This window comes from Micromys minutus (assembly GCF_963924665.1).
Source record: "Micromys minutus genome assembly, chromosome: 15".
Taxonomy (NCBI): domain Eukaryota; kingdom Metazoa; phylum Chordata; class Mammalia; order Rodentia; family Muridae; genus Micromys; species Micromys minutus.
The window spans coordinates 1,160,533-1,185,341 of NC_137984.1; the positions used below are offsets into that span (position 1 = coordinate 1,160,533).

Consider the following 24,809-nt stretch of genomic DNA (forward strand, 5'->3'; position numbering starts at 1 on the left):
TTTTTATTGTATATTTTCTTTACTTACATTTCAAATGTTATCCCCTTTCCAGGTTTCCCCTCTGGAATTCCCCTATCCCATCTGCCCTCCTGATGCCTCTATGAGAGTGTTCCCTCCCACCCACCCCTCCCACCTCCAGCCCTGGTATTCCCCACACTGGAGTATTGAACCTTCAGAGGGACAAGGGCCTCTCCTCTAATTGATGTCTGATAAGGCCATCCTCTGATACATATGCAGCTGGAGCCATGGGTCCCTCCATGTGTACTCTCTAGTTGGTGCTTTAGTCTCTGGGAGCTCTGGGGCAGGGTCTAGCTGGTTGATATTGTTGTTCTTCTTGTGAAGTTGGAAACCCTTTAAGCTACTTCAGTCCTTTATCTAACTCCTCCATTGGGGACCCTGTTCTCAATCCACTGGTTGGTTGAGAGCATCTAACTCTGTATTTCTCAGGGTCTGGCAGAACCTCTGAGGAGACACCTGTCAGCATGTACTTCTGGCATCCACAATATTTTCTGGGTTTGCTGATTGTATATTGGATGGATCCCCAGGTGGGGCAGTCTCTGGATGGCCTTTCCTTCCGTCTCTGCTCCAAACTTTGTCTCTGTATTTCCTTCTCTGACTATTTTGCTCCCCCTTTTAAGAAGAACTGAAGCATCAACTCTTTGGTCTTTCAACTTCTTGAGCCTTCATGTGGTCTGTGGATTGTGTCTTGGGTATTCGGAGCTTTTGGGTTAATCTCCACTTATCAGTGAGTACAAACCATGTGTGTTGTTTTGTGATTGGGTTACCTTACCTTGGATGATAGCCTCTAGTTCCCTCCATTGTCATGATTCATAACAGTAACAAAATTATTGTTAGGACATGCCAATAAAATAAATGTATGGTTGGGGATCACCAAAAACTGAAGCATTGTATTGAAGAGTGATAGCATGAAGATGATTAAGAACCACTGATTAATGTATATTTATTACCTCAACTTATTTTTGTTAGGTACATAAAATTCAATTATTTGCATTTTAAAGGACACTTTTACTTGAACGTTTGGTTTCTATTAATCCTTTTTGTAAATTTTATAAGCTTTCTAGTTAAATATTATCCTTTTCTGGACATACCAATAAAAGTTGTACTAAAGAGAATGGTATTTTGTGAACAGAGTTCAGGGTTGTTTTCATTCATGCTGTTTTCTCTCCTACAGATCATGAATTGGAAGTGCATGCTGACCTTCCAGGGACAAGGGCAACATCCCTATTCAGACAGCATATCATCTCCATATGCAGTGTGGACACTTGGACAGTGGCTGAAGAAATGAATGATCACTTTTATTTATTTCAGTTTAATTACCCAATTGTAACTGTGGCTGCTGCACTGCAAAGTTCAAGTGCAAACACCAGAATAACAGGGCAGAAAAATGCAGCATTCAATTAAATGTTTACTGGAAGAGACAAAGGTAGACTATGCAACGTCTGGCAACCAAAGAGGAATTGCATAATAAGTAGATTTTAGCATAAAGACATTTCTAGAGGTATTATTATGTTTCACTGTGATAGAATATTCACTCATCCAAGGGTGATAAGATATACATACATAAGCACTATTGTAATCTCAAAGAACTATTATATAGGCTAGTGATGGTTTCAAAATGTACCTAGACACTTTTAAATATTTTAAAATATTTAAACTTTTAAATATTTTAAGTATTTTTTTTAAAAGGAGGAGTCTAATCATTGCATATGATCTTAATTTACTTACATATTCAATCTTTTTTTTATACCGTCCAGATTTCATTTCCCTCCTGGTACACCCTTGGACTGTTCAGCATTCCACACCTCCTCACCCCCATCTCCAAGAGGATGCCCCCCCATTCTGGGAGACTTCTCCACTCCCTGAGGCTCAATGTCTCTGAGGGTAAGGTGTATTTTCTCTGACTGAGTCCAGATCTGGAAGTCCTCTGCTGTATATGTCTTGGGACCGAATATCAGCTGGTGTACGCTACCTGGTTGGTGACTCATTGTCTGAGAGATCCTGGGGGTCAAGGTTAGTTAAGACTGCTGATCATTATCTAGGGTCATCCTCCTGCTCAGCTTTTTCCAGCTTTTTCCTAATTCAACCACAGGGAGTCAGAGCTTCTGTCCATTGGTTGGGTGTAAATATTTGCATCAGACTCTTCCAGCTGCTTGTTGAGCTTTTCGGAGGGCAGTCATGATAGGTCCCGGTTGGTAACCACACCATAGCTTCAGTAATAGTTTCAGGCCTTGAGGCCTCCCCCATGAGTTGGATCCCAAATTTAGGCCTTGAACTGTACTTCTTTTTCCTCAGTTTCTTTTTCATTTTGTCCCTGCAGTTTTTTTTTTTGTTTGTTTGTTTTTTTGTTTTTTTGTTTTTTTGTTTTTTTGTTTTTTTCCAGAAAGGAACAATTACGGGTCAGTTTTTGACTGTGGAATATTAACCCCATCCCTCCACTTATTGCCCTGTCTTTCTACAAGAGATGGGCTCTACAAGTTCCCTCTCCCCACTGTAGAGCATTTTGTGTAAGGTCCTAACCTTAACCCTTTGAGACCCGAGAGTCTCTCACCTTCCAGGTCTCTGGACATTCTAGAGGGTCCCCCTACCTCCTACCTCCCAAGGTTGCCTGTTTCCATTCTTTCTGCTGGCTCTCAGGGCTTCAAACCTATCCCCCCCAAACTTGATCATGTTCCCCTTTTCTTTTCCCCATCCCCTTTTCTATCCAGATTCCCCCCCCCCCCCACTTCTCACATCTTATTATTTCTTTCTTCTCCATCCCAAGTGGGATTGAGGCATCCTTGCTTGGGTCCTTTGTCTTGTTAGCCTTCTTAAGTTCTGTAGATTGTATCCTGGGTATTCTGTACTTTTTTGGCTAACATCTACTTCCTAGTGAGTACATACCATGCATGTTCTTTTGGGCTTGAATTACCTCACACAGGATGATATTTTCTAGTTTCATCCATTTTCCTGCAAGACTCATGATAGCCTCATTCTTAATAGCTGAGTAGCATTTTGTTGTGTAAATGAACCACATTTTCTGTATCCATTTTTCTATTGTGGGACATCTGGACTGTTTCCAGCTTCTGGCTATCACAAATATGGCTGCTATGAATGTAGTGGAACATGTGCCCTTGTGGCATGGTGGGGCATCTTTTGTATATATGCCCAAGAAATTGTGTGGCATTAGGAATTCTGGGAACTTTTTGGAGAGTACATAAATGCTAGAACCACACTAGATGGGGTTGGTTGCAGTTTCTTATTAATCATGCTCAAAGAAGAGACAAAATGAAAAAAATAAGTAAATACAGGGAGCTCTCTCTGTCTCTATATTTCTCTTTCTTTATCTTCTTTCTCTCCTAACTAGTCTTAGGGGGTGGAAACAGGAGCATGGGGGATGGGCAAAAGAAGAACCTACAAAGTAGCAAAGACCAGCCACAGTAGATGCAAGGAAGAGCTTTTGGTATTGCTGATCTTCATTTAGTTTTTTTTACATCAAAATTGAATTTTTCTTGTCACAAAAGTCTCATTCAGGAAGAAAACTCCACATTACAGTGAGTGCCTGTTGAAAACCTACAGTCACTGTCATATGACGGGTGTCAGTGAGATGGTTGGCAGCCACCCATTCTGATCAGAAGAAACAATGCAGATGTACCAGTTCTCAACCATGGCCAGAAAATATATAAAAATGATACAGATCAAAGGAGCAATAGTAAATTGCCTGGTTTTTGTGTAGCTTAATCCTATAAATAAGGATTCAATGCATATTATCCAAATTACATTATTATCAATGTAGGTATTTGAAAACTAAAACACTAAACAGAATTTCATTAAACCATGAAGCACTTAAAGTTTGAAAGTATATTCAAGACATGTGTTTTGAAACTTTAGAGCATGTGTTAGGATGTTAAAATGTAAATTTATGAGTCATACTTTGTAGGATGGAAGTTGCAGAATTACTTAGATGTCAACTTTCCTCTAATTTATAGACTCAAATTAATTGCCATCACAGTCCCTATTCTCTCTTTTACACAAGTAGAAATTGATGAGTTAGTGCTGTGGGGTACACAGAATTGAACACACTCTTGTGATTCAATCTAGTAATTGATCCTGGGTGTCTACCCAAGGGTCTGAGAAGTTATATCCATGCAAATACCTGTGCACAGATACTTATGACAACTGTTAGTACTTGTCCAAGCTTGGAAGTCATAAGGAGGCTTAAAAAAATCAATGATTGCCTAAAATTGGTGGGTCAAAAGGTGAAAGAAGTGGCAAATTACAGAGTAATTTTAGGGTAGTGAAATGACCCAGCATACTTATCCAAATCCACATTCAAATGAGGTAGCAGTTTAATATGTACTGTGCAGACTGGGTGAGGACTGTGAAAGCACAGGGTCCTCACTTGTAACCAGTGAATCTTCAGAGGACACACACACAGATATACAGATACAACCACACACACATATACACACACAGACATGCATGCACATATATACACACAGAGACACATACACACACAGACACACACCGAGATACACAAACACACCACACACACATACACACAGAGAGATATAGACACTACATACACACATATATACACAGACATGCATGCACATATATATACACAGACACACAAGTACATACATATAAAGACACACACACTCCTTTTAATTTCTGTTCTATTGATCTCAATCTAAAAAGTTCTAAAACAATAAAGTAAACATGTTCAGCTTTATTAATGAAAACATTTTTTTCTAAACAACTACAGTAAAATACAAAAGCTCTAGAATAGTCAAGTATTTTGTTTTATAAATGAATACATGATTCTAAGGTGAACTATGAGAGAGATAAATATATATGTGTATATCCCACAGGATGAACTCATTTGGCAACAACAAAAGAAGTGAAAATCCTATGAAGAATCATACTATTTGTATCAAATGTTGCCTCTACGAGAGAGCAAGGGCAAGGGGCTGGGGAAAGAGCGCCAGAGCCCTTAGCAAAGCCTGTTTTTGAGACAGCACGCATAGATCTAAAGAAGTCACAGATGTAGAGATGCCTTTACAAGGGTTCCTGATGAAGGGTGGATCTTTGGATTCTCATCAGTCCTTTAAAATTTACTTTCTAATCTACAAACTGAAACTTCCGTAGCTTCTATGTGGCATCTTAACTATAAACTTCTTAGTAGGTAAAAAACAACACACTAATATTGGGACTTTGATATCGAACAGAATTTCACTCAGTGGTAAGAGTCTGAAATGTTATACACACGTTAGTGAACTAGAGCCCCACAAAGCATTATCTTCAGTTGGCTTAATTGGCACATCCAGTAAAGTTAGTAAAATTAAATTGTTATTTGCAAGCAAACTTCAGATTTAAAATATAAAGATTTTTTTTTCTTAAAAATATTTACATGAGTTGCCCTTGGCTTTAATCCCAGCACTTGACAGACAGGGGCAGGTGCATCTCAGACCATAGTGAGATCCTTTTTCAAATTGACTACACATTAGCATGTGAACACACACACACACACACACACACACACACACACACACACACACACACACACACACACACACGAGGTGACCCATTCAGAAGTTCAAGAGGGAATAGTTTATGGTGTAGTTGCTCTGTCCTTTGAGGGCATCCTGATGGACACCAGGTACACTGATGCAAACGGAATCCTAGGTACTTCCTAAAACCAATGAAGTTGCTATTCGAATTCCTATTGAGAGCCTTGTCAATAACAACTTGTTATGGAGTGGTCATGTGAACCCGGGTGACAGAATTCTGTTGAGTTAAAAGAGGCTGCCATGAGTGATAAGAGAAAATCCTTGCAGACACTCCATTGCCTTTTAATAACATCCCTTGCTTATAGGGACAGCTTCCAACCAGTGGAGTGATTTCAGAAACTTTTCAGTAGAATTGGGACAGCTTTAGTCTGTCACCAGCTGCTGCCTGGACAGCTGCCTTCTGGGAAGTCTCTGCCTAATGTGCCAAGCAGTGTGAGGTTCCCCTTGGGCAGCCTCAGTTTCCTAGTAGTTAGCACCATAACCTGGGGGCAGTCTGGGATCACCTGGACCCAGGGCAGCTGCATGCAATTTTTTCCAGGACCTTCTGAGGAGCCAAAGTTTTTGCTGTATGGCTTTCTCCACGATAATGTTTTCCATCTGGCGGGATTTCACAGATCCCAGAGTGACTTGGTATCAATTACTTTCTTAATGCTAAAGAAGTTTGGATAACTCTAGCTAGAGGCCCGATTTTCTCACAGAGCACAGGTTCTTCCAATCAAGGACCCTTTAAAGGCCCAGCCCTGGGAAGGGGTGGGGATTGCCCTTTCTCCCCCACCCTTGGGCGGTGGTAGGGCAGAGCTGAGGACTGTCTCCTCCTCTTTTCCCCGCAGCTGCTCACTTCAGCTGGGTGGACCCGAGGCAGCAACTCAGTGAGCTCCGGAGGAGTGAATCTGCTCCGGCCAGGATGGCTGAGGCCGCCTGGATCCTCCTGCTCCTGTTCTTGGGGACGCTTGGAGGCTCACAGACTCAGCGGACAGAACTGCAGCGACAGTCCCCAGCGCATCAACAGAGAGGTACAGTCCTGGGCTCTTTACCCGCCCCCCCCGGGGGGGGGGAATGCTGCTCCTGTCTTCAGCTAGTGAGAAAGGGTCACTGGCTGGGGACCACTTTCAGGCGCAAAGAACTGGACTCATCTTGCAAGTTCAGAGTAAGAACCCAGAGAGAGCAGTGCAGGGGAATTACCTCCAGCTGAAGGGACACCAGACTCTGCAAACTGGAAAACTTCTAAAGTTCCCAAGGCAGACTTTTTTTTTTTTTTTTTTTTTCCAAATTGAGAAAAAAAAAAAAAAAGTTTCATTAAATTAGATTCCGTTACTGAATAGGAAAGCTCCCCAGAGTTGTAGTTGAGTTTATCTTAGAACTTTAAGTAATTGTTCTCCTTTTTCTTTTAACTTTAAGAATTGTGTTTCTAATTATTTACTTAAAGTAGTTTAGTATGTGGCAAACACCTCCCCTCTCACATTTGTGAAACCCCCTTTCGCTCTAAATACAGACTAGATTTCTGTGTATTCTCAGACTCCAGCAGTTACAAACACATCTCAGGGGCTTTGCGAAACAACTGTATTCAATGCAGCTAAATTATTCTTATCAGAGCATCCCATTGTTTATGTGCATATCTTTCTTAAAGGCCTGGTAGTCTTTGAGGAGTTATCAGAGTTTGTACAAGATGCTTGTACAGCACCGAGAAACATAATTGGTAACATGTCCTTCCAGCAAGCATTTCCCAAAGCTGAAAAATCTGAATCAAAATAAAAACTATTTCAGAAATATGTTTAGCTTTGTTTCAAAGGATTTATCTTCAAAGGTGCAAAATCTAGAGGAAAAGGCTTTAGGAAGTCAGATGAGTTGGAATCTGGTAGTTTTGAAATACATTTCTCTCTCTCTCTCTCTCTCTCTCTCTCTCTCTCTCTCTCTCTCTCTCTCTCTCTCTCAATTAACTGGAACCAAGCCATGATAATAGTTCTCACATTTGCTTTTGTTCAAGACTAGCACTTTGCACATGATTTTTTAGAGGACACATAACAGATAGCATAAGCGCCTCACCATAATCTTGATTATCTGTCCTAGAATAAAAATGACTCCCAGTTTCTCCAGATGACCTTCTATTTTTGCAGAGGTGAAATGGGGTCAGTGTGGTGCAAATAATAGAATTACTGAGACTGTACTTTGGGGGAAATATCTTTGGCAGTTGATTTTATTTTAATGCTACATTTAACTTTTGTCCTTTCTTCAGTTGTGATTAACAATAGTTGGTACTTTAATTCTCTGATTTGTATGAGGCCAAAGCTTCCATTCTGGAGTGTAGTATCCTACTGAGTTTCTAAGAATTCTCCCTGCACACTCGTGTGTGTCCTCCCCCTGTGCTTTTCTTGTGCATTAATTTACTTGTTTATTTACTTATTTGTGGTGGGGGTACACACATGATGTGGCAAATGTTTGTGGTCAGAGATCAGTTTGGAGAAGTCAGAACTCCTTTGTCTATCTGGGTTCTGCGTATAAAAACCATGTCATTAAGTTTTGGCAAATACCCTTAGTAAAGGAGCCATCACCCCCCCCAGGGGAGGGCTGTTACTGTTCTTGTTACAGCCATTTGCAGTGTATTTGGAGAGTAGGTCTAGGCTAAGTGATTTACATTTATTAACAATAAAAGGTATATTTAAAATACATTTTTATGATGGCTTAAATTAGTGTAGTATCTTATAATTTAATGTACTTATGCAGAAGTCATATATCCTTGGATCACAAGATTTACTTTCATCTTCTATTGTTATTCCCACAGGGCTAATTTAAAACCTAAGGCTGGCGAGTAATAGCCATGGAAGTTCACATAACTAATGGGAAAATTGTTTTCAGAAACCCAAAACGCACTCAGTATAGTTCATATTCACATTCCCCTTTCTTGGGACCATGTCCTCTTTCCTTCCTTTCCTTTTAGAAGGTTGGTTCCCCTTTAATATTGTGTATCAGTAAGAGTCGCTGAATATTGTTTGACAAAAACATGTTTTCTTGGCTAGCATCAACTTCTCTGGTTTTGATTGTATGTACCAGCAATGACCTTCATGTCCTGGCACTAACTGTGAAAGATTTCTGTCTTCCCTTACAGACCAGTGCCAACTTACTAAGGATGTTGACTTGTCCTGTATTTAGACTGGAACACAGTGGTTCTCAACCTATATATTGTGACTTCTTTAGAGGGGTGAACCACCCTTTGACAGGGGTTGCCTAAGACCATTGGAAAACAGATATTAACATCATTCACAACTGTAGCAAAACTTATAGTTTTGAAGTAGCAACAAAACTAATTTTATGGTTGAGGGTCACTATAACATGAGGTTCTATAATAAAGGCTCATAGCATTAGGAAGGCTGAGAGCCACTGCTGTAAACACAATTAGAAACCTAACAAATTTTTATGTGCTTCTATTTTTTTCTTGAAAATATTACATATTTTCTATAAAATATTGAGTTGTAGTGCAAATATCAGAATTAATAAGTTTGAATTGATAAGTAAAAAGTTTCACCTTCCTATTATTAGCAACAAAATAGGGTAATCCACTCAAAGTGAATTTACCTTTTAGCGCAGCAAAAAATAAAATGCTGTCTGATATTCATATGATTAATAGCAATGAAAATATAATAGTATGTGATCTGCAACTGAGGGAAAAGAGTTTCTCAAGAATACTGTACAATGAGTGAGATCAGTTTGTTGGTATGACAGCTTTCCTCTGCTCCCCTGTCTCGTTATGCCATTTAAGTTACTAGAAGGCCAGTTCGTTTCAAGTTGATCTGTTGGTCTAAATTTGGTTTGTGGTGAATAAGCAGGTCTAGAAATTTCAGAGATCTCTACTCCATAGAACCTGTATAAAGTTCACTTATTATTCACATCCAGATGCTAAATGATTTGTTCTCTTCTGGGAATGTACTATGCCCATTATCTATATAGGAATATGGTTAAAAGTACCAGTGTGAAATGCAGCAATTTTAGTTTGAATACAGAGTCTGGAACTGTGGCAGAAAAGTCCACTTTCACATATACATAGTAGCAGACAAGGTTAGCACAGTGCTGTCTCCAACAGATAGATCCACAAGCAGAGAAACAGTAGTTAAGGATTTGAAAAGTTGTCTACAGGAGGAACAGCCTACCAGAGGACTTGATTGAAGAAGGAGGAGAAGGAGGAGGAGAGGAGAGGAGGGGGAGCAAGGAGAAGATGAAGAGAAGAAGGAAGAGGAGGAAGGAGGGAGGGAGAAAGACAGGTAAGGAGAAGTGGAATGGGGAAGAGGAAGAAGGAGGAGAAAAGAAAGACAGAAAAAAGAAGAGGAGGAGGACAAGGAGGGGAGTGAAGAGGAGAAGGAAAAGCAGGAAGGGAATATTAAAAACATCTTGAGACTTTAAGGGATTGATAGAGGTTTTCTGAATTGGGTTCACTCTAATAAAAATGGGCGTTCTCTTCTGCCTGCTATGTTACCCTTACCAATGATTCTGAACCAGGGAGAGCTGGGTGATTCTAACATGGTTGGTGGTAAGATACCCACCATGCCAATGTGCCCTAGGATATCATGTTATGTGGAGAGGAAGTTACAGCATGTGATGTCTCTACTCCTGTTGCAGTTCCACCGTTCTGGAATTGTAATCTATTGGTTTTGGAGTGAAAACTAGTATTCCAATATCTGGGTTCCTTAAAACGTCAACAAAAAGTTGTGTGTTTAAATGTGTACTTAGATGCCTTCTGGTATTTCAAATCAAAACATGTTTGGGACAAACCTTGCTAGTTTTTGGCAAAAATATTTAAATATTTATTAGGAATTTCGACATCAGTAACAATTGCAGGATTTTAAAACATCATGTGTTATAAATATGAGAACAGTTTATAAATGACCTAAGATATTGTCATGGGGTTTATTCTAGTCATAAACCAGTTGTTTTTTTTTAACCTTTATGGCTTGATAGCTTATTTACTGTTGACTGACTTAGTAGTTTTGTAAAACTTCATAACATATAAAATTGAGAATAAGAACATATTCAAAGACAGCTGTGATTGATAGAGTACAGATAATAAAGTTGATACAAATACTTTAAATTTAATATATTAATGTATAAAGTTTTCTATATTGAGTTTAAGAATTTTGTATCCAGAGATATCGTGTAAAGTACTAAATTGCATCTATTTCAAGGATGTTGGTTATTAAGTGAAAATTGGGCATGATTTCAGCTCACTTCCTTAAATATAATTCAGCTGACACCTTTACCTATGGTCATTACAAAGACCAATTAGGTAACCCAAAGATTCTAGCCATGAGTGACTGCTTTGGGAAACATGATGTCATATTTTATGGGGGGGGGGATTAAGTAGGAGGAATTTGAGAACAGAATACTGCGGAGATGGCTCTGTGAGGGGAACATTAGATGTGTAGCGTGAGGATCTGATTTCGGATCACCACCACCCTTGTAAAAGCCAGGAGTGCTGGTCATGTCTATAACCCCGGTTCAAGAAGCTGGAAAAATGAGGATGTACTCCAGGTTTACTGGGGGATCTTTTCTCAGAAGTAAGATGAAAACCAGTGAAGGAAGATGCTGACATCGATCTCTGGCTACCACATAAGCACACATATAATTGTAACATACACATGTATAAAATAGAATGCCCTCATGCCCACATTTTTCTGAACAGTTTCTGCTATCCTACAGTAGCTATAAAGTTTGCTTGATGGTACAGCAACAATAATTCCAAAGTCATAGAATTCAGTGTTGTTCATCAGAGCAGAGCCCTGTTGAATAAAACTCTACTTAATAGTCCATTCACACATCTAGCGAATACCAAAGTCTTTAACACTCAATGTGCTTCACTTCTACAATGAAGACTTCTTTGGGTCCAAATAGACAAAATAGGACATACTGTGCACAAGTAAACTGTACAACATATCTCATAGCTTTCTTCATACTGTATGTCAAGATCAGAGGACCACATATCTGTTCACAATGAAAGGAGAGTACCTAGCAACAACCTCCATCTGGACCATATCCTGCAACCTCAGTGTGGTAGCTGGCTGTGTAAGTTATAGAGTACAAAGGATGCATCACATTGTGCTTAATTCATGTCAGAGTAGTTCTTCAGTTTCCAGAGTTCTACTTGGCTTTTGAGCCAGGCTAGAAAGATTTCCAAGTAGAGAGGAATTTCTTTGTCATCATCGTCATCGTCGTAGTAGTAGTTGTTCTTCTTGTTGTTGTTATTGTCATGTCATCCCAAGTCACCTGCCAAGCATGCAGGTCTTATTTTAGCAGTTTAGAGGCTAATAAGCTTGCTCTTGTTCACAGGCATTATTCTCCTTTTAATCCAAAAGATGAAAGAATTGAATTTGAGTATACTTACAATTTTTAAATTTAGTAGGAAGCAAATAGCTTTTTCATAAGCCCAGGTTTGGGGAATGAAAAAAAAATACAGGATTGAAATTAGAGAGAAATCAAAAACTGATTAGTGCAAGATTTTCTTGCCAACATTTTTGTGTATCAAAAAAGACACTAGTAAGATTTCAATGCATACTATCAAACCTTTAAAAGAATCAAGTACTGACAAAAATATATTCATGTAGTTTTATGCCAAAATGCTTTAAAAAATCTGTACATGCATCTTTTTTATAGTTGTAAGAAAAAGAAAAACACAAGACACAAATCCTTATCCCTGTGACCTTATATTTAGTTGGGATAGATATGGGGTGACAGTTATATGGTAAATATATAATCAAGTAATACAGTTGATGATAAAGACCCCGACAGTGGTGAGATGGGGCCCTGGAAGAGCAGGGAGATTGACTAGTATTGTCAATGGATTGGAAAGGGTTGGTCTCATGAAGGTCAACTTGAACAAATGCTGGTCGGTAGAGTAGAATGTCAGTGTAGATATCTGGTATAAGAGAACTCCCCAAGCAGGAAACAAAGTTGACTAGGCCACACTAGAGAGCTCAGATGAGAAAATGAGCTAAATCACACATTGTAAGTATATGGTTTTATAGTCTAAGTACATAAACTAGATCACACAATATGGCCTTTACAAATATCTAGCTTATAATTTTAGTGAGATAGAAATAGTACAGGTTTTAATCATAGTTAATAAATGAAAGAACTTATATCATTTCTCATGTATACACAGGTTACTGGGCCTAGACCCAACGTCCAAGAATAAGATTGTTTCCATTTTTTGTCCCACATGTTCTGTGCATGGAGAATATTAAGTAATCCCATGTTGTAGAACATTCTCCCTCAAAATGATTTTTTGCTATGAAACTTAGACACCTGTTCTGACATTTTCTTCCTTTAGTTATGAATACTGTCTCACAGTTTGAAGTGTTTCAGTGCCTGCCTCCATAAATGCTTTTAGGCAAGGGACATAAGCAGCTATCTCTACATTTTGCCAGTGTTCCCAGAAATACCCTGGACGTGTTTAAGGGTAATTTTCACTTGTATTCAATTTAAAACAAAAGTAAGGTATTCATTCAGTCCCACACATATTCATCTGTACTTTTTAGTTTTCTTTGTTGTTATTCATTATCAAAACAAACTTTAGACATCATTGTTAAAAGTGACAGAAAGATACATTGGTCTGGTGACCTCTTTTATGAAATGAACTTTGAAATATTGCCTATCTTATGAACAGGAGTTTATTCAATGTTCTGTTTCAATTTTTATAAATACTTTAAGAATCACTGTAAATTTTACAGTGATCTTTGGGCCAAAGTAATGTGATTTCTGCATGGTTTAATTCTGTCATTAGAGACAAGAGTTACATGTAGAAAATTGCTTAGCTTTTTCCTTGCGGCCTTTTTTTTTTTTTTTTTTCTTTCAATTTTTCTTTATTATCCTGCTAGTTGAAAGAGATGGTTTTAGCATTGAAATTTTAAAAAGACATAGGTGGAAATTTTCACTTACATCTCTCATATTAAAGGGCACTGATACTTTCTAAGATGCTTCTGAGACAGTCTAAATTTACATGGCAAATTAAAAGTAGAGGCTTGTTAAAAATGCATAACATAAGTTACTATTTTTTATTGATGTGGGGCTTCATGCATCACAACTTGTCTTAAAAATTCTATATAATCAAAATTGGCCTTGAACTCCTGATGCTTCACCTCCACAGCCCAGGTGTAGGGCTCACACACTGGTGCTACCACATACCTCTTTGCATTATCTTGAATGAAATCCAAGGCTCTGACCATCAGGACCTTGTACATGTTAACAAGGTTTCTGCTGCTGAGTTATACTCCAGCCTTTAAATATAAACTTTAATATGGAGAATACATTTTTTGCTAAATTTTTATTTTTACTTGGAGACATGCCATTTAGTTAAGGATCATGAAGTCAATTCTATTTGTGGGTCATTCATCAGAATACCATAAGAAGCTAAATCTATCTCAAAGAACAAGCTAATCATGCAACGTCTGAATCAGGAACACTGTTGGAGTGTTGTGGTACCTGGCACTTAGGCACAGAACCTTGTGTGATGCTCCAGTGTTTCCCCATATATGTCCTTTCAGCTGACTCTGAGTTGCATGTCTCCCCAGGGTTCTCCATTTAACTGCTCTTGGATGCCAGATGACTTAATTTGGTATAACAGTATTTAGTAGATTTTGTGTGTCACCATACTACTTACATGATGTGAGTGTCTAGTGATTTAATGTAATTATTCTCATCTTGTAGAGGGAAAGGGATCTTGTCCTTCAGTCTGTCAAGGACAAAGAACAATCCTAGTGCAATTTTAGACTTAGAAATTCAGTTTTGTTCTTCTGATTTTATGAATTCTAAGTCATCATCCCTTTTTGAGTTTTAGATGTTTGTGTTTTATACAATACCTTAAAATCACTTCTTCCTCTGTGAATTATATTATTCTAATTAGAAAACAGAGTCACTAGACTGCATTCATTAGTGGCTATCTTCATGTAAACTACATATACTGCACAAAACCATGTGAACATATAAACACATGTACTAACTAAAACTATGTGTTATTTAATCATCTATTAAATTTTAATCCATAAGTCTATAGGGCTTGGATTGTAATACTGTAAGAAAATATTAACTGGTTCTTTATTGGCTTTTCTGGAATGACTTCTGCAGGTTTCAAGCAATAGTATTCGCTATGAAATGAATTTACAAACCCACTTGATTTGAAAATGCTATTGAAAGAACAAGAATTAAAAACCATATGTGTGTAAGAAATCAGAAAAGGGTTAGTCTAAATCTTTTTGTTAAAGAGAAGAAAAAACTGCCAACTTCATAAAAATATTCAGACTGCCCCTTGGAGGTGACTTAGTGAAGGCAATGTCAATTGCTTATATTTCAGTTGCATGGGCATGCATACATATCTTCAGTGTCACCATCTGGACTCTTCTGTAATAGTCTTTCATTACTACATTTAGAATATTCAATCTATTATCTATTGGGTTATGGTCTCTTAACCCATTAGAGTTTTCCAAATTATTGAAAAAATGTAATCTCTATAGAGCATATATTTTTGTGTCTTTCCCCCAAGTCCTAATAAGCTTCACAATTCCCAGGCTCCTTGCCTGATATGCCCTTTGCAATGATTAAGTAAGGCTTAACATGTGAAGGAAAACACAAAATAAAATACATTTTGTCATCAAGTGGAGATCTTGTCTCAGTTACTTGTCAGAAGGTTTTGTAACACCCTAGGCATATTTCAGCATCTAGTAGTTCCTCAGTAATGTGACTTTGTCTAAAGGCTAATATGGTGCCAAGTAAATCTCTGGCTCAACAAAACACCTTTTCTCAACACTGTGGTTGACCAAATTCACAAAGACAATTTGTGAAATAATTTGGTTCTGTACTTGAGGAAACAAATGTATGAATTCAAATATAATTAGAATTTCTACTATTGTAGTCTAAACTTTGTATCTCAGCTTGTAATGATTAGTACCAACTGTCTCCTGATACTTTTAACTTTCAAACCCATTACCCTGTTTTAGAAAGTAAAACAGGGGGGAGCAACATAGTACTGGAAGATGACAATAATTAACCAATAAAGTCACTACTTAACTATTATCAAAATTTTGTTAGATGAAGTTTGTCCTTTTAGTATCATAATTACGCTTGAAAATGCACGTGAAAGTGATTGGTAGTGGACCAATGATTATTCTTTTTATTTTATTTTATTTGATGCTCTCTGTGTTTATATTACAAATGTTATCCCCTTCTCTCCACCCATTCCCATCCCCTGCCTCAACTTTTCTCTATGAAGTTGCACCCTATCCCAATCACCCTCTCTACCTCAGTACCTTGGCATTTTCCTACAGTGGAAAAATGCTCCCTCACTGGACCAAAGGTCTCTTCTCATGTTGATGTCAGACACTGGTATCCTCTGCTGCATAGTCAACTGGAGTCATGGGTTTCACTATATGTGCTCAATGGTTGGTGTTTTAGTCCATGGGATTTGTGGAAGTTTGCTTGGTTGATAATGTTATTCTTTCCATGAGGTTGCAAACCCTTGCTGCTCCTTCAGTCCTTTCTCTAGCACCTTCATAGGGGTCCTTGTGTTCAGTCCAATGGTTAGCTGCAAGTATGCTCATCTGTATCTGTAACACTCTGGCAGAGCCTCTGAGGTGGCATCCATGCCTGGTTCCTGCCAGTAAATACTTGGCATCAGCAATAGTGGTTGGGTTTATTGGGTGCATATGGGGTCATATCCAAGTGAGGCAGTCTCTGGATGATCTTTTCTCCAATCCCTACTCCTCTATTTGTCCCTTTATTTCCTCCCGTGAAAGTTTTGTTCTTCCTTCTAAGAAGGACAGAGGAATCTACTTTCTGGCCTTCCTTCTCTTTGAGCTTCATAAGTTCTATGGATGATTTCTTGGGTATTTCAAGCTTTTTGGGCTAGTGCACACTTATAAGTGAATACATACCATGAGTGCTCTTTTCTGACTGGGTTCCCTCACTCAAGAAGATAGTTTCAAGTTCTATCCATTTGCTTAGAAATTTCATGAACTCATTATTTTTAATAGCTGAGTAGTACTCCATTGTGTATATATACCATAATTTCTGTATCAATTTCTCTGTTAAAGGACATCTGGGTCCTTTCCAGTTTTGGGCTATTATAAATAAGGCTGCTATGAACATGGTTGAGCATGTGTCCTTGTTAGATGTTGGAGCTTTTTTTGGGGCATTTGCCAATGAGTGGTATATCTGGGTCCTCAGGTAGTACTATGTCCAATTTTGTGGGGAACAACCAGACTAATTTCCAGAGTGGTTGTACCAGCTTACATTCCCACCAACAGTGGAGAACTGTTCTACTTTCTCCAAATCCCTGTCAGCATCTGCTCTCACCTGAGTTTTTGATCTTAGCCATTTTTATTGCAGTGAGGTAGAATCTTAGGGTTCTTTAGATTTGCATTTTTCTGATGACTAGGGATGTTGAGCATTTCTTTAGGTGCTTCTTAGCCATTTGGTATTCCTCAGTTGAGAATTCATTGTTTAGCTCTGTACCCCATTTTTTAATAGAATTATTTAATTCTCTAGAGTCTAACTCCTTGAGTTCTTTATATATGTTGGATACTAGCCCTCTATCAAATGTAGGATTGGTTAAAAATCTTTCCCAATTTGGTGGTTACCATTTTTTCCTTTTGTCAGTGTCTTTTGCCTTACAAAAGCTTTGTAATTTCATGAGGTCCCATTTGTCAATTTTAGTTCTGTTCAGGAAATTTCCCCCTGTGCCTATGTGTTCTAAGCTCTTCCCTACTTTCTCTTCTATTAGCTTTAGTGTACTTGGTTTTATGTGGATGTCTTTGTTCCACTCGGACTTGAGCTTTGTACAGGAGATAAGAAGGGATCAATTTGCATTCTTCTGCTTGCTGAGTGCCAGTTGACCAGCAACATTTGTTGTAGAGGCTGTTTTCTTTCTTTTTTTTTTTTTTCCTCCCATTGAATGTTTTCAGCTCCATGCGGGTTTTATCACAATTGCTCTGTAATCCATCTTGAGGTCAGGGATGGTGATTGCCCTGGAAGTTTTTTTTTTTTTTTTTTTTATTGCTGAGAATGGTTTTTGCAATCCTGTATTCTTTAATATTCCAAATGAATTTGCAAATTGCTCTAACTCTTTGAAGAATTGAGTTGGAAATTTGATGGGGATTGCATTGCATTTGTAGATTGCTTTAGGCAAGATGGCCATTTTTTACTCTGTTCATCCTTCCAATTCACGAGTATGGGAGATCTTTCCATCTTTGAGGTCTTCTCCAATTTCCTTCTTCAGACACTTAAAGTTCTTGCCATACAGGTCCTTCAATTCCTTGGTTAGGGTCACACAAATGTATTTTACATTCTTTTTGACTATTGTGAAGGGTTTTATTTCTCTTAATTTCTTTCTCAGCATATTTGTTCTTTGAATAGAGGAAGGCTACTGATTTGCTTGAGTTAATTTTATATCCAGCCATTTTGCTGAAGGTGCTTATCAGCTGTAAAAGTTCTCTGGAGGAATTTTTGGGGTCACTTATGTATACCATTATATCATCTGTAAATAGTGATATTTTGACTTCTTCTTTTCCAATTTGTATCCCTTTGACCTTTTTTGTTGTCTTATTGTTCTGGCTAGTACTTCCAGTACTATGTTGAATAAGTAGGGGGAGAGTCGGCATCATTGTCTAGTCCCTAATTTTTATGGGATTGCTTCGAGTTTCTCACCATTTAGTTAGATTTTTTTTTGTATATTGCTTTTACTATGTTTAAGTATGAGCCTTGAATTCCTGAACTTTCCAAGACTTTTAACATGAAGGGGTGTTGAATTTTGTCAAGTGCCTTCTCAGCATCTGGAGAGATAATCATGTTTTTTGTTTTTATCTTTTGAGTTTGTTTATATAGTGGATGGCATTGATGGATTTCCATATATTGAACCATTCATGCATCCCTGGAATGAACCCTACCTGATCATAATCGATGATTGTTTTGATGTGTTCTTGGATTTAGTTTGCAAGAATTTTATTGAGTATTTTTTTTGCATCAATATTCAGGAAGCAAATTAGTCTAAAGTCCTTTTTCTTTGTAGGGCCACTGCATGATTTAGGAATGAGTGTAATTGTGGCTTTGAAGAATGAGTTCCTTTTGTTTCTATTTTGTGGAATAGTTTGGAGAGTATTAGTATTAGGTCTTCTATGAAGGTCTGATAGAATTCTGCACTAAATCCATCAGGTCCTGGGCTTTTTATTTTTTGTTGGGAAGCTTTTGATGATGGCTTCTATTTCTTTACGGGTTATGGGGCTGTTTAGATGGTTTATATGGTCCTGATTTAATATTGGTGCCTGATGTCTGTCAAGAAAATTGGTCATTTCTTCTAGATTTTCCAGGTTTGTTGAGTATAGGCTTTTGTAGTATGATCTGATGATTTCTTAAATTTTCTCAGTTTCTGTTGTTATCACTCCCCTTTCATTTCTAATTTTGTTAATTTGGATATTCTTTTTGTGCTCTCTAGTTAGTCTGGCTAAGGGTTTATTGATCTTGTTGATTTTCTCAAAGAACCATCTCTTGGTTTTGTTGATTCTTTATATAGTTCTTATTGTTTCTATTTGGTTGATCATAATTGCACTAGAAAATGCACTTGAAAGTGATTGGCAGTGGATCAGTGATTATTCTTTTTAATTTTATTTTGAGTATTAGCCTCAAGAATAATGCTTTAGCACACATGAGTATAATTTGCTTATAAATACAAAAAAACTAAAATATTTTTTGTGTATGTTTAAAACTATCTCAATTTAGATGTGTTGAACAATTTTGTCAGGGTTATCTTGGTCTGCATGTGAGATAAAAGGATGCACAAACATCTATAATTAACTAATCTTTATGGTACTAACTCAGTGTGAGAAGTGATTTGAAACAGACAACAATGTAGATAACACTATGCAGACATTTTGAATACTTTTTTGACTCTATTTCAGTTAAAGGGTGATTGTTGGTTTTCAATATCTCTCAGTTATAGATACTTGCTAATTGAGGATTAATAAAGTCTTTAATAAAATGCTGCAATCCATGTAATAACTTTAGAAAACTACATCAGTGTTTTGTAAAGTTTGTTATTATTTTTAGCCTACAAGTTATATATTCTTGCTTAGTGAGATGGTAAAAATATGTATTGCAGAAAATATCTCACTGTAGTTTGTTTACATTAATTTTTACCAAACAGAAAAAATTGTCTTAAAAGACAGTTTCAATACTAACCTGGAGAGGTGTATTTAAAAGTATTAATTATATATTATATATTAAATATAAATATTACTTGTACATAATAATGATTTTAATTATGATCTTTTTATAAATGTATATATTGTGAATTGATTATATTCTTTCTTCCAATCATCTTTTTCTATTTCTCTTCTACTTGGTCCTTTCTATCATCAAATAGTTTCTATTGTCATACCTTTTAAAATATCTATATTATTTAAAAGAGAGAAAACGCTCCACATCCTGCACCTCCTCCCAGATAACCCCCACATCCTTACCCATCCAAGTTCACACCTTTTCATTCACTAAATATAGGGATCTTAAAATATAATAACAATATAAAATTGGATAAAATAAGAACAGAAAAATCAGAATAATATAAAATAGGAAAAAAAGAGCCAAATAAAATCTCAAGATAAACATACAGATTCAGAGACACATGTATTCATATACACAGAAAACCAATAAAAACAAAATTGAAAACCATAATATATAAGCAGAACATGTAAGGTACAGAAAAAGAAAAAAAAAAAACAACCAACTAAACAAACAAAAAGCAAAAATTACACACACTTTGAGACTAAACAAAACAAAAATTATCAGCAATAGTTGTGTGTGTGTGTGTGTGTGTGTGTGTGTGTGTGTGTGTTACATAATCTTGGGAGTGGGGCCTGCCATTGACAGTATAATATATATATATATATATATATATTACCAGTATGGTTTGTAAATGCAATAATACTCCACTAGAGAAACCCATTTTTTCTTGTGAGCATTTATCAACTAACGATAGCTTTTGGTTTAGGGGTGAAGGCTTGTGTTCACTTTTCTTTTCAGTACTGGGGCCTCCTCTGACTTAGATCTGTGTAAGCCCTGTGTGTATGGTTGCAGTGTCTGTGAGTCCGTCGGTATAGAAATACTGTTTTTTCCCTCATCTTCATTGTCTGTTCATTAAACATTCTTTTTCATTTCTTTTTCTTTTCCTTCTTATTCTTAGGCAGAATGTTTTCTGCTCAACTTTGCATGATTGATTTTATACATTGTGTTTCTTATATGAAGTACTGAGGACAAAGCAGAATTCTAAAGCTTCTTACCACTTGAAGTTGGCAAATTTTATATTCAGATATTAATTCCTTTGGAGACAACCTTTTCTTTCTTTTCTAAAAGTGTATACTCTGATGTTAAGGTTCAGTTAATTGTGGGTTAATTTCTACTGGCCTTTCCTGAGGGTTTCAAGGTTTATTATGTCTTACGATGGGCTTGGTAAGAAAAGTTTAGGAAAATAAGATATATTTTACCTCAGTAGGTTATTAACAAAATAATAGGACATAAAGTTGCATTGGAGTTCGGAAGTGGGGTGGATCTAGGAGGAGTTAAGGTGAGGAGCAAGAATGAATACAATGAAAATACTCGTTCTCTGAAATTCTCAAAGAATTAATAAAAATGCATTTAAAAAGAGAAAACACTAACCAGTTCTGAGTAGAATAGAAAAAAAAAAACCCTAGGTAACATGTATAAAGCATTTATAAGCAAGCAATAAAACATTTATAGCAAGCTGTTCTTTGTTGTCATTAATTATTAACTAATTTTTAGGTAACAATTATATGAATCGTGCATGCATATAATAAAACTTACACCCTCCCTTTTCCCAATTTCTCCCTAAAAGCCTCTATGACTCTTCATTCCTACCTTCATATGCTAAAAATAACACAGGATTCACTCAGTATGCATGTGTGTAGGATGCTACTGGGGCATGAGGAGCCTCTCAGAGCCAGCATTCCTGAGGATAACTTCCTCTTCTTCACCCAAGCAGCCAGGCCAAATCTCATCAGTTAGAGGTGGGATTTTATGAATCCCTCCAAAGCCAACGTTGGAGTGTTGGCTGGGTTGAGTTTATGCAGGTCTTGTATATAAAGTCACAGCTGCTATGAGCGCTGACATGATTTTTAAAAGTGTTTATTGACATTTGTTTTAAAGTTTAACTTATGGTCTCTCCTGGAGAAGACCCCATATGTAGATGGGAAAGAAAGAGTTTTGCCTTAATGTTAGCTGAAATAACAAAAAAGTATCTGTTATCTCCTTTAAGGCTATAGCATAGCTTAATGATGCTATTATTTATTGATGTTTTGTTTGAATCTGTTCAATAATTACAATATGATCTCAAAATACTTACAAATATTGTGAACTTTGTTTTTCCTTGAATCTAATGATCCTTAAATTCTAATAGGTTCCTAATTGGTAGACCCTTTAGTTCTAGAACTATAATTTTGCATCAGAAATCCAGCTCATGTTAGTGTTAAACATCTTGAAATTAGATTTTCTGGAAGGTGAGCTCTACTATTATACCTTGTGGGCTGAATGATGTTGGGTGAATTATGCTTCTTTAAAGCATTGTCTCCATCTTTAAAATTGTGCTAATATTAATAGTTTTCTTAGTTTAGTTTCAGGGTTATAAGGAATCAGTGGCTTAATTTATATAAGAAGAAAATGATGGCATTATTATTCAAAGTCTTTCCTCAGTGTCTTTTTATCAACATTACTAAGAAGAGCTTTGGCTTAAGACAGATAAAACCAGCTTGTTCAGTTATGGTTTTCATTGCTTAGAGGTAATCACCTGGTGGTCTAAATCTAAGCTTCACTACCCTGTATAAGTTGGTAGTGCTGGCATCTATTTCATGTCACTTGGTTGTTTACCTCTCTAGCACTTGGTTACCTTGTCTAGCACTGAATTTAAGTACTCTTGTGTTCCTGTATTTCCTTTCAGTCTAGCTTTTCTCAGCATGGAAACAGCATCAATCCATACCTACTGAATAAAAGCATACTGTTTTTTTTTTTCTTTGCCTCTCATCTAAATTACAATTACTTCTGTCACTCACTATATATGCAAAGGTTGATTCATGCATTCCCACACATTTTGGTACTTGCTGTGTTCTGTGTTGAAGTACTCTTCCCTTGCCTTTGAGGCACAACAGCAACTCTTTCAGTCTTTTCTCTGCCCAATTTATAATCCATTTTCCAGGAAACAGCCAGAGTGAGCTCTGAAAAGAGAAAATCATATTAGATCTACCTCTTCCTAAAGTGTGTACAGAATTCCAGTTTGATGAAATAAAAGTTCCATGGTTTACCAAGTTATCTGTGACTGAACCCCTCGGTCTTTTCTAATGTCGAACTATTCTTTTGTTGTTGTTTTCCAATAGCAGTGTGGACATTTTCCTATTGTTCAAATGTGCCAAGCTTCTATTCCATTACATTGCATTCCATTCCATACACAGTTCCCTCATTATGGCTTCTTAATATTTATGTTTCATCTCCTCCCAGAACTTTTCTGAGTATTAGTTTAAATTAGCTCTTATTGTGGACTTATCTTTCTGTTATAGACTATTTGGACAGTTTAAGGTTTATTTAGAATGACTTTATTTCTTATTGTCTTCTGCCACTTTTAGAATGCAAACTCTAGATGAAACTTCATCTCCAGAGCCCAGGGGCTACTGTGCATCAGTATTTCTTATGTTAAACAGGGCTGTGTTTAGTCTCTTCTGAACATAATTGCGTGAGCTAAGTCAATATTGGACTCGTATAAAGAATTTCTTGCTTATGATTCTCTGGTATATAATATGAAAGAAGACCAGTCCATTCATATTCTGACTCATACATTTCTATAAGAGTCTCTTATAGAAATCTCTCTTACAGAAAGTTAGAAGGGTTTTTAGTCAATTAGTTTTTTTTTCTAGCAATTTCAGTATTTTAACAAATAGAAAATAATCTCACAAATTTATAATAATAAAACTTTAGCTAAAAAAAACTTTAGCTGTTTACTTATTGTTTTTTTATAACAGATTATTTCTAGCTTAGTGTGACATGTATTAAGTGCCCAAAAGAAAAAAATGAAATATAAAAACTATTTAAATAATTCGTCTTTTTAGCTCTACCCAAAAACATTTCTTTCCATTTTATTTTCCCTGAGGTTTGCTATCTGAATGGGTTTATAAAATATATAAATTTCTATAGATATACACATATAAATGATCAGTATCAGCATTACTCATGTGATAAGTAAAGTACTTTAGAGGCTACCTTAAATCTTCCTTTTTGGGTTACTTTTTTTTTTTTTTTTTTTTGATATTCCAGTGAGAGATAAACAGCCTTTAAGCTTTGGATGAGAATTGAAGATTTCTTGGCTTAATCAGAGCTGTTAGGTATTTGAAGCCCTTTTGTATAAGAATTAAAATGCATCAGATCATAATACCCATTTAAGATGTAAATTAGAGAGACAGAAAATAATAATTCACACAGATTGACTCAATTGGCATCTGTTTTTACTTTTCATTGTTTTTTCCTTAAACATCACAGAGTGTTTTTCCCCCAAATCTCAGATTAAGAATTTCTTAAAGTCTCTGCAGAATTGCAGAACAAGTCAGTGCCTGGAACATACATTTAGATGTGGAATCTTCCTTGTAGTTCATAACAAATTGGATGACTTATGCAGAATGAATAAGATTTGAGGCTGATGATTTTACTTTGTTGTTGGAGTGCTTGCCTAGCTTGCAGAAGATCATGCCTTTAATAACATACATAAAACATAAAACTAGATGTTGGAGTGCATGCATGTAATTCAAGTACTACAGGAGATAGAGGCAGGCGGATCAGAGTTCAAGAGCAGCCTTGGAAACTGCATGCCAATGTTGGATTTATGAGACCTTTGCTAAAATAAGAAGCAATAAGTCAACTTTAAAAATGTATTCTCCCCATAATGAAAGGCTATCAGCTAGACACAGTGCCTGGTTTCCCAATTGTATGTTGTTAGCTTAGTACATGCCAAAGTGATTACCTACTTTGTGATTTTACTAGAATACTTAAGCCATTAAAACTACCATTGTTCTACCTTACACACCCTTCTCTGGAGCATGCTGCCACCTCCTCTTCATTTTCTTTATGTTCTGTTGGTATACTGGCTGGTTTTGTCTGTCAGCTTGACACAAGCTGGGTTATCACAGAGACGGGAGCCTCCCTTGAAGAAATGCCTCAATAAGA

General features: G+C 36.8%; 1 protein-coding gene across 1 annotated transcript in view; it reads left to right on the top strand.

Moving 5' to 3' along the window:
- The first annotated feature begins 6,468 nt into the window (after window positions 1–6,468).
- The window catches only part of LAMA2 (laminin subunit alpha 2), a 551,725-nt gene continuing 533,384 nt past the window's right edge, over window positions 6,469–24,809 (top strand). The window contains exon 1 of the mRNA XM_080929510.1: window positions 6,469–6,583. Coding sequence (XP_080785636.1) covers window positions 6,475–6,583 — 109 coding nt within the window. The 5' untranslated portion in view covers window positions 6,469–6,474. The remainder of the gene's footprint in view (window positions 6,584–24,809) is intronic.